This window comes from Mustela nigripes, chromosome 1, assembly GCF_022355385.1.
Source record: "Mustela nigripes isolate SB6536 chromosome 1, MUSNIG.SB6536, whole genome shotgun sequence".
NCBI classification, from domain to species: Eukaryota; Metazoa; Chordata; class Mammalia; order Carnivora; family Mustelidae; genus Mustela; species Mustela nigripes.
This window is the reverse complement of record NC_081557.1, coordinates 1,429,394-1,438,245: the sequence shown is the minus strand read 5'-3', so window position 1 is coordinate 1,438,245 and position 8,852 is coordinate 1,429,394. Positions and strand designations below refer to the sequence as shown.

Genomic DNA, 8,852 nt, shown 5'->3' with positions numbered 1-8,852 from the left:
CTGCCCTGCCGGCCCCCGCCCGCCATAACCCGGCGCCCCCCGGTCTCTCACTCCCTCTTGCAAAGTAAACAGACCTCCCACATGGCGACACACGAACATCCCAGAAGATGGGGGGCTCGCGGGGGGTGGGGGAAGCACTGGGGGCCTTCACTCTCTTCCTCGGCCCAGGAACTCCCCCACAACCTGGGCCCTGCCTGCTCCCCACGGGACGGTCCCCACAGGAAGGGGCACCCAGGCCCAGGCGAGGTGTCCAGCCAAGGAGGGCCTGCCGGCCGCTTGTTTGCAGTGTGGGAGACACCCCACTCCGGTCCCCAAGCAGAGACCTGGAGCTCGTCTTCCGCTGTGCAGAAGGGACACTGAGTCACGGCTAGGACACCCCGGGGCTATTGTCACAGGCCCTCTCCCTCCTCAGCCTCCAGCCAGGGAGCCTCCAGCCAGGGAGCAGCCCGGAGGGGGAGGGGCGTCCAGCCAGCTCCTGCCCGAGGCTCTGAGCCTGGGGGTGGGGTGGAGCAGCCCCCCAGCTGCAGGCCCACTTCCTGGATTCCTGAGGACCGGCAAGGCCCCCCACCCCCACCGCTGCCCTCCCCTCCACCCTCATTCCCGCGGGCCTGTGCTGGGGCCCCAGGCAGGGAGGGGGCTCTGCCGGCCGGGGGCAAGGCGGGGAGCGTGCCCGGGAGACCGAGGACACAGCTGCTCTCCGGCCCCTTCCTCCTCCCCCCGCAGAAAGATGACCGTGCCTCTGGGGCTGGAGCGGGTGGGGGGACACGGGGGTCTCTGAGAGGCTGCAGAGCGGGGCGCCCATGGGGAGAACAGCTGGCGGAGGCGCTGGGCCGTGTGCGGGTGTGCGCGGCGGCCTGCGCCGGACGTGCTCAGATGAGCGATGGGATTCCTCCCCGAGCCTTGAGTTGGGGTCCGCGGGGCTGTGGGGCCCCATGAATTATTTCTCTAAGGAGAATACCGTTGACTCTGCTCTCCGGGCGCCTTCCGGACCTTCCCCATCACTTTAAATCAACGCTGAAAGGCGGCGTTGGCCCGGACCTTCACCCTCCAAGTGGAGGGAGCCGTGAGGCCCACGTGACGCGGCCGTCCCCGGTCTGGGTGTCCCTCAGGGCAGAGGGGGGTTGCGGAGCCAGCCCCCACTTCCTGCTGCCCCTGCAAGGCCCCCCGAGGAGGGAAGCAGCAGGGCTCTCCTCGGGTCATAGCGGCACCAGAGGATGTGGCTCCCGGGGGCTGGGGGCAACCGCGTCCTAGCTCAGGGGCCGTGTGGCCCACCAGGCTCAGTACACCGGTGCTTTCTGGTTTGCTCCCAAGTCCCTAGGCCCAGCAGAGCTGCATGAAGCCTGCCCACAGGCACACTCACGCCGGCAGTCCCAGTTCGGGCGGCCTGTTCCCACCACCGTGCTCAGCGCACAGCACCCAGGACTCACGGAGCACAACCACAGGGGCCTGTGGCGCACAGAGCCACTGGCCAGCTTGGCCGCTGGCACATCTCCCAGCCGCAGCCCCTCAACGCATGCCTGCGGGTCCTTCTAGACTGTCCACCCAGGGTGCCGACGGCACTGCCCGGGCTGTCCTGGCCCCGGGGCCTTCCAGCCGGTGGGCCTTTCCACCTCTCCCCCCGTTTCCCGCCTCCTGTTAGGTTGGTCTGCTGAACACGGCTTCCTCTGGGTCCTGCCTTAGACCCCTCGGTGCTCAAGAGCCACTGGCGGTGCCCCCCGTCCCTCAACGGGACCGGCTCCCGGCCCGTGGCGCTCGCCCTGCCCCTCCTGACAAGCTGCCCGCACGACCTGCCTCACGAAGACCCCGCTTGGGCCCCAGCCCCGCCCCTCCCCAGCCTGAGGCTCCCAGGGCCGGACCGTGTCCCTGCAGGCCGGTGCCCTGTGTGCGGGGGGCGCTGGACAGAGGACACAGAGCCTGGGGCTTTGCTCCACACGTGGGATTTTACTGCGGCCGTCACAGGCCGAACCAGCCGGGCACGCCGCCGCGCCGGGGATCCTGGCTCTGCTGCTGCCGCTGCCGCTGCTCCTCTAGGAGCTTGTCCTGGATGTCGCCACCGCTGGGGCTGCCGTCGGGGCTCTGCTTTTTCTCGGGAAACAGGTCGGGGAACGTGAAGGTCTGTCCGTGGGCCTGCCGGGGAGACAAGTACTTGGGCTTGGACACCACACTGGCCCCGGGACCCTCCTGCCCCAAGCCCCCGGAGATGGCCACGCGGCCGCAAGTCCGGGGCACTGTCCCCGTGTGGAGCGCGAACATGTCGGCCGGCCACTGGACACTGCCCCCTTTTCATCGGCATTATCTCTTTATGGAGGGGTGTCTGCGGAGGCGGAGGCCTCGTTAAAAGCAGCCCAGCAAAGCGCCCATTCACGGGCGTGGGGGCAGCCCGGTCGGACCGGGGGGCAGGAGTGAGGCACAGGAAAACACGGCACGAGTCACGTCTGGTGCCGCGCTGAGACTTTTTCCATCCAAAATACCTACAGGCCTTTACCCACATTAAAGCCTACCCCTCCTCCTGGCTCGGAGCTCGGCAAATAAAACGCATATAACGTACAAAGAAATGTACATATGCAGCAGTCTATAAATCAAGACCGGCTTTGCAAATTAACTGGTTTTACGTCTTTCACTAAAAGTTCAGAATGTGCCAGCGTCGGCCAAGCCCCAGCCCAGACCCCCAGCACGTGTGCAGGGCACCGGCCCTTGCGGGCGCGGAGGGGGGACCCCAGCCACAGTGAGGTGCCTTTCAGCTCGCCTCGGCTCACGAGCGGCCCCCCAAGATCAGGGCATGGGGGTGGGGGAGTGAGGGGGCGCACACCAGGGCAGCGCTGTCTGTTTCCAGACGGGCAGAAAAGTATGGAGGACAGCATCCGCATCTGGAAAATTTTAATACGTAAAATCAGTAAAGTGCACTGGTTCTTGGAGACCCTTGTTTTGTAAAGAAATTTGGCTTTGGGCAGGCGGCCAAGTATGATCTGAAACAGCCCCCACGCCCCACCCGAGAAGGGAAGGTTTATAAATTCTGGTCGCATGGCGCGGCGTGCGGGCCCGAGTGTAGACAGCGGGGCCGCGGGCCCTGGTAGCCGGCCGGGGGCAGGACGAGCTCACCCGCTCAACAGGGCACTTTCTTTCTTTGTAAAACACCGAAGGGCGGCAGTTTCCACGCAGGCTGACTGCCCAGAACAGGGATTTATGTTTAACACATCGAGGTGATTTTGCTGGTTTTCTGAGGGGAGGACCCAAAACGACATTTTAAAATATAAGCACCGAGATGCCGGTTTGCAAGAGCTCCGGGAACACGGAGCCGGTGGGGGTTCTTCCTTTCTCACCAGAGACCAGGGCCACTTGCGCGCGTCCCTCTCTGGGGACCATCACCTTGTGCTTTTCCAACGAGAACCCTCAACCCCCCTTCACGGCGCAGAGTGGGTCAGCAGAACAGGCCGGGGAAGGAGCAGTGTGGGAACCGGCCCTGGGCCGGCGCTCCCAAGCGCCCCCCGGGCCACCGCCTGGGCCCCAGAGGGCTTTGGCTGGCCGCTGACGTGCGGAGGGCTGTGGAGGGGGGACGCAGGCCCGCAGAGATGTGTATCAGGTTGTCGGGGGGAAACATGGGGCCCCCGCCCCGCCGGACGGGCTCTTCCGCAGCAGTCAACTCAAAATAGATTCGGAAACTTAATTTGTGTTCGCGATTGACCCTCTGTGTGCTTTACAATTAGCTCTGTTTTTAGAAGCCCCAGAGCGGGGCCCACGGGGACACGCTGGGAGAGGTCGGCCCCGGCAGCAAGGGGCAGAGAAGGGACCCCTTCGGGGGGCAAGGGCCTGAGCTTCCTGCTGGTCTGCAGGCCGGGCCGGGGCATGCAGGACTTGGGGGCAGGGGGCCCACGACGAACTGTCGCTGTGGGCCGGCAGGACTCCTGCCCAGTGGGGTCCCTGCCCCCGGCCACGCTGCCCGGCTTCATGTGGGAAAAGAGGCGCGCCCCGTGGCAGCTGGGCCGCGGGGTCGGAGCGGGCTGCGGTGGGGCCCGGGGAAGAATGCGAGGGCTCGGCGGACTCAGAAGCCACTTGTAACCGTCGCTGGCCTGCGGAGGGCTGGGTGGCGAGTGCCCGCGAGGGGGGTGTCTGCCCGCACGCGTGACAGAGACAGATGGCCTGATTTCACACTCAGGACACAGGCGCCTTTATATGGCCAACGGGCGCTCTCTCCACCTGGGTTGGCTGCTTTTAAGCACGGCAAATATCAGGCCAAATAATTACACGGGCCCCTGTTTAGAACAACAACTGTGACTGTTTCTCAGAGAAGCTGCCACGCTGACCCTCCTGACTAGCGGCCGCCCCGGCGAGGTTTGCACAATAGCGCTACTGCCATCTAGCGGCCACGGGCGGCCGCCTCCTGCCGCAGGCTCAGCGGGGGCAGTCAACACCGGTATGGAAGAATCTAGAAGCCACCCCCTCACTGGGGGGTTTCAAGCAGTGGGGGCAGCGAATGCACCCTGGTTGCAGGGCCGACCCTGGCAGGTTTGCACACAGGTGGTGGGGGACAGGCCATCTCCGGGAGGGCTCATCTGCCCAAGCTCGTCTGGGATCCCCGTGGGAAGGGTGGAGTCTAAGCAGGGGGCTCTGGGGCTGTGGGTCTGCCTCTCCCCTAGACGGAGATGGGCAGTGGACCCTCTCCCCATGCCCCAGGACAGGCAGGAGACACGGTCAAGAGAACCTGGCAGAATGTGCTGGAGCCATACAGCTCAGCCCAAAGGGAAGGGGGTTCAGCCAGGACCCCGGGGCACCTGCAACGGGTCCAGCTCTAAGATCCAAGCCATCAACTGCCTCCCCCGCCCCTGTCCTCCAGGGCCCTGTCCCTCTGAGGACACGCTCTCCAGAGCCAGGAGCTTTGGTTTCCATCTAAGCCCAGACCCCTGGGCATGAGTGGGCCTGCCCAAGCCCAAAGCACATTCAAAGTCCAAAGGCACGACAGAGCGGGCCTGCACCCTCTCCCCACAGGGACGGACTGTGCTCTGAGCCCCAGCTCCGCCTGGGGCTTCGCTGGGATTAGGACTAAGTGCAGGCTCTGCCCTGCGCCCGCCACAGGCCTTGAGCTCCTGCCTCTCAGGGCTTCCCTGGGCCCCAGGCGGGGGCTGCTGCACAAACACATCCCCCACCCCGCCCCCCCGCACCAAGGTCACGGTGGTGGTAAGTCACGCCCAGCACTTGGGCCTCTGCCCGAAGCCCACTCACCAGCTGCACATAGGCCACCTTGTAGTCTGGTCTCTTCACCCTGACGTTCCTGTGGTCCCTCTTCCTGTTAGAACCTGTGGGGGGGGGGGGCACAACACACTGTACTATGAGCACGAGACCTTCAGTCCAACTCATCCAGAAACCCACTTTCTAGAAAGAGGCAAACACGTCAGACTTGGTCTCCCACAGAGGGCAATGGGTCGCACCCGAACGTGACCGGTTTGTGGGTCTAGAGTGGGCGTGAGGAGATGGCGTCGCCACTGTGCGTCTCCGCTCCCGAATGGGTCTAGAAGAAATCAGGAGACCCCTTCTCCCATTTGTCAGCACAGTGACCCTACAACTCAGGGTGCAGTGGGGGGTCGGGGCCCAGGATAGAAGAACAAGGGGGTCAGGGAACCAAGAAGAAAGCGCTCTGCTGACCCTGCTTCCGAGGCAGCCGAGGGCAGAGCCCAGAGCAAGAGCGGGGCTGCCCACCCGAGCTCCAGCCCCAGCTCTGCTCCATCAGCAGTGTGGGCCCGGGAAGCCACCGCAACCCCGAGCACCTCGGTTCCAGGGCAAGAACCAGCACCCCGCAGAGGCTGGGATGAGGCTTCCTGGGCTCGCCCACCCCCACCGAGGGCAGCAGGGGTCTGGCACGCACCATGCTGCACCCTTGTCCGCACGGCGGCCACAGGCACGTTGTAGATACGCTCGAGGTAATTCCGGAGGTCCACCCTGGTCATCCTGGGGTAGAGATGGAAGAAAAGCAAGTCCCAGCCAGGCTGAGATGAACAGCAGCCACGTGACCCACCCGCGGTCTCTCCCTTCCCCCGCACACAAGTAGGGGGAGGCCGCAGGGAGCTCATGCTCACTGGGGGCCAGGCTCCCGGGCAGAGCTCTCCCCAGGGAAGGGTCAGTGTGGGGGTGCCCCCTGCTGCCAGGAGCCCAGCCCTCCAGGGCCAGTCTCATGCACAGCTGCTATCCCACCGGGCCTTCCCTAAAAGTTGGTGGGCGAGGCCCCCTCCTCCTTCCACTGAAAATGGCCCTGCCCAGCCACCCCCAGCCCCTTGCCCTGGGACAGTCACACCCTGAGGCTCTGCAGCAGGGCCCTGCAGTCTGGGGACAGGGTTGTGTGTCCCTCTGGCGCTGGGGGCCTCGGTAAGGGAACCACCAGGAAAACTAGGTTTTTGGAAGCTGCAGTAAACAGCTCGGAGAGCCTGGGGCCAGGCGCCTGGGAACAGCGCGGAGCTCCATGCAGTTCAAGTGCGGAGGCAAAGAAGTGTGGGGCCTCCATGGGGCTTCGCCTCGCGGGGGGAGGGGCAGTCGTTGGGGGATGGGAGGGCATGGGGGGCAGCCTGGCCTCACCCGAGGCTCTGCAAACAGCAAGCCCTCGGTCAATATTTGCAGAGCAGCTCAGAGGGCTGCCTGTGGTGTTTCCACAGCGGGGAGAAGCCCCACAAAAGAGCCAGGTTCTGTGACCCCTGCAGAACGAGGGGACACTCCCCGGCCTGCATTCCTCAGGGGCTTACTCCATGGGGATCCGGAACTGCACGGTGTCCTCGGGCTGGGCCGTGCCGGGCCGCACCAGCCTAATGAAGAAGTTTGTTCGGAAGACGCGGAGCTGGGGGTTACCCAGCTGGTATAGAGGGTACCTGGGAGGGGGGGATGCGTTCATGTCAGACACAGAACACAGGACCCCGGGGCGCCCCTGGCGGACCACGGCTCGATTACCCACCGCAGCAGCAGCAGCAGGAAGCCAAGGGAGCAGTTCTCCCCAGGCCAGCGCCCCAGGGTCCCCTTGGTTCACTGCACGGTTTGGCCCAGCGTGGGCCCCAAGACTCGTGTACCCACCAACGTGTGTGGGCTGCGGCCCTTAGGAAAGGACTTGTCTAGTGCCTCAAGCAATTGGCCTGCCGTGGGGCCACAGCCCCGGTTCACCCCGCAGCAGGGGCGGGCGTCACTTGCACAGACTCTGCGTGGTGGGGAGAAGCACCCATCACCAGGCCCTGCTAACCCACTCCCCGACCCAGAACGAGCAGAGGCCGCTGGAGAGCAGTGAAAGGTCACGGCCCACGACCACAGCCAGGGGAGGAGGACGCCTTCGGTGTGCAGGGGCCGGGCCTGGGGGGTGGGGCATGCCGGGGACCCGGCGCCATTGCGGGTCTCACGGGTAAGCCTGGGGCCACTCTGCAGCCCTGCCTGTGGCACCCTGAAAGGGAGGCTCAGGGAGACCAAATTCTGAGCGGGTGAGGATGAGGAGGGCCGGGGGGCGAGAGGAGCAGTGAGCCTCAGGGCCCAGCAGGCACCTGGGGCCTGTGGGCAGTGCGGGGGCTCTGGGAGGCCAGGGCACCTGTAGGACGGACTGGTCACATGCCATCTGCCCGTGACCGTGTCGCCACGTGGCAGCTGCCCAGCAGGGTGGGCACTGGGGGAGGCTGGAAGGACCGCTGAGGAAGGCCGCGGGCCTGTCCTCTCCCGCCCGCGGAACAAGAGGCCTGCTTCGTTGTACCCTCCACTGGAGTTAGGGCCAAGGCCGGCCACCCAAGGGCTCACTTATTCCCCCTGCTGACCAGCTGTAGCACTGCAGGGGGACAAGGGCAGCCCTGGGGCAGCTGTGCGGGTCAGGACGCGGGGGCTCAGACCCCGCCTGGGGCTGGAGGGACGCCCAGGTGAGGGTCAGAGGTCAGGGGCCTAGGGCGGGCAGGTCAGGACTCTCCCCTGGCGTCCAAGGCCTCCTCCTCCCGGCCCTCCACGCCCGGCCCGCACCGCCGGGGGCCCCCCTGCCCCTCCGCCCGCCGGACCCTCCCGCCGATTCCCCAAGCCCGACCCCGCTCAAGGGCAGCTCCCGACTGCCCCGGCCTGCTCCAAGCACCGCGCCCTGGCGGGCTGCCGCCGGCCCTACCTCCCCGGGGCCCCGAGGGTGACTCCCCCGCGCCCCCGCCCACCCCCGCGCCCCTCCCGAGCCGCCCCGGCCGCCGCGTGGACACGCCGCCCCGCGGCCAAGCCCGCCGCCCCGCCTGCTCCCCGGCCCGCGCCCGCCCTCGGCACCTGCCGGCGCACCCCCCACCCCGCCAGGCCAACGCGCATGCGTGCAGGCGGCGCTCGTTCGCTCTGGGCCGGTCCGCTCGCCGGGAGCCGGGGCGTCGCCTGCGCTGCGGGGGCTGCGGGGGCTGCGGGGGCTGCGGGGGTCCCGGCGACGCGGGCGGGGCGACCCTCCCTCGCGTGCGCCCCACGTGGGCGCCGCGTCCGCAGACCCCCGACCGGCACCGCCCCCTCCCCGCCCCCCGGGCCCGCGCCCCCCGCCACTCACAGCACGTTCCGCGCCATCGCCGGTTTCCGGGCCGCGGACGGAAGGAGGGGCGCGCATGGCCTGCGTGGACCCATCACAGCGCCCCCTGGCTTCCGGGAGGGGCCGCGGCGCCCCGCCCACGGCCCCGCCCCTGCCCCGCCCCGCGCACCTGCCCCTCCGCCCCGCCCCGTTAACGGGCCACGTCCACTGCATCGCTCCGCCCACGATCCTCCCACCGCTCCCCGCCTATTGCCTCGGCCCCGCCCCGCGCACCTGCCCCACCGCCCCGCCCACTGCCTCGCCCACCGCCCCTCACTGCACCCCTACCTCACCGCCCCGCCCACCGCACCTGCCGCACTCACTGCAC

At 67.2% G+C, this 8,852-nt stretch overlaps 1 protein-coding gene across 4 annotated transcripts; it reads right to left on the bottom strand.

Moving 5' to 3' along the window:
- Nucleotides 1-1,921: 1,921 nt before the first annotated feature.
- MRPL23 (mitochondrial ribosomal protein L23) lies at nucleotides 1,922-8,613 on the bottom strand. 4 transcript variants are annotated; one of them, XM_059398620.1, is made up of 5 exons: nucleotides 8,507-8,613; nucleotides 6,726-6,848; nucleotides 5,858-5,940; nucleotides 5,218-5,291; nucleotides 1,922-2,127 (listed from the first exon to the last, which is right to left on the bottom strand). In XM_059398620.1, exons 1-5 carry the CDS (start codon nucleotides 8,578-8,580, stop codon nucleotides 1,954-1,956), a joined length of 528 nt encoding a protein of 175 aa, XP_059254603.1. In that variant the 5' UTR covers nucleotides 8,581-8,613; the 3' UTR covers nucleotides 1,922-1,953. The 4 variants fall into 4 exon arrangements, with proteins under 4 accessions (XP_059254603.1, XP_059254613.1, XP_059254628.1 ...); XM_059398630.1 differs by lacking the exon at nucleotides 8,507-8,613 and adding an exon at nucleotides 8,264-8,298; XM_059398645.1 differs by lacking the exon at nucleotides 8,507-8,613 and adding an exon at nucleotides 6,932-7,017.
- Between the last annotated feature and the right edge of the window lie 239 nt (nucleotides 8,614-8,852).

Coding starts and splice junctions, on each gene's coding strand:
- MRPL23 (XM_059398620.1), bottom strand. CDS start 8,580: ATGGGTCCACGCAGGCCATGCGCGCCCCTCCTTCCGTCCGCGGCCCGG. Junction 5,941..6,725: donor CAGTTCCGGATCCCCATGGA/GTAAGCCCCTGA, acceptor TCTCTACCCCAG/GATGACCAGGGTGGACCTCC. Junction 2,128..5,217: donor AGGTGGCCTATGTGCAGCTG/GTGAGTGGGCTT, acceptor TCTCCCCGGCAG/GCCCACGGACAGACCTTCAC.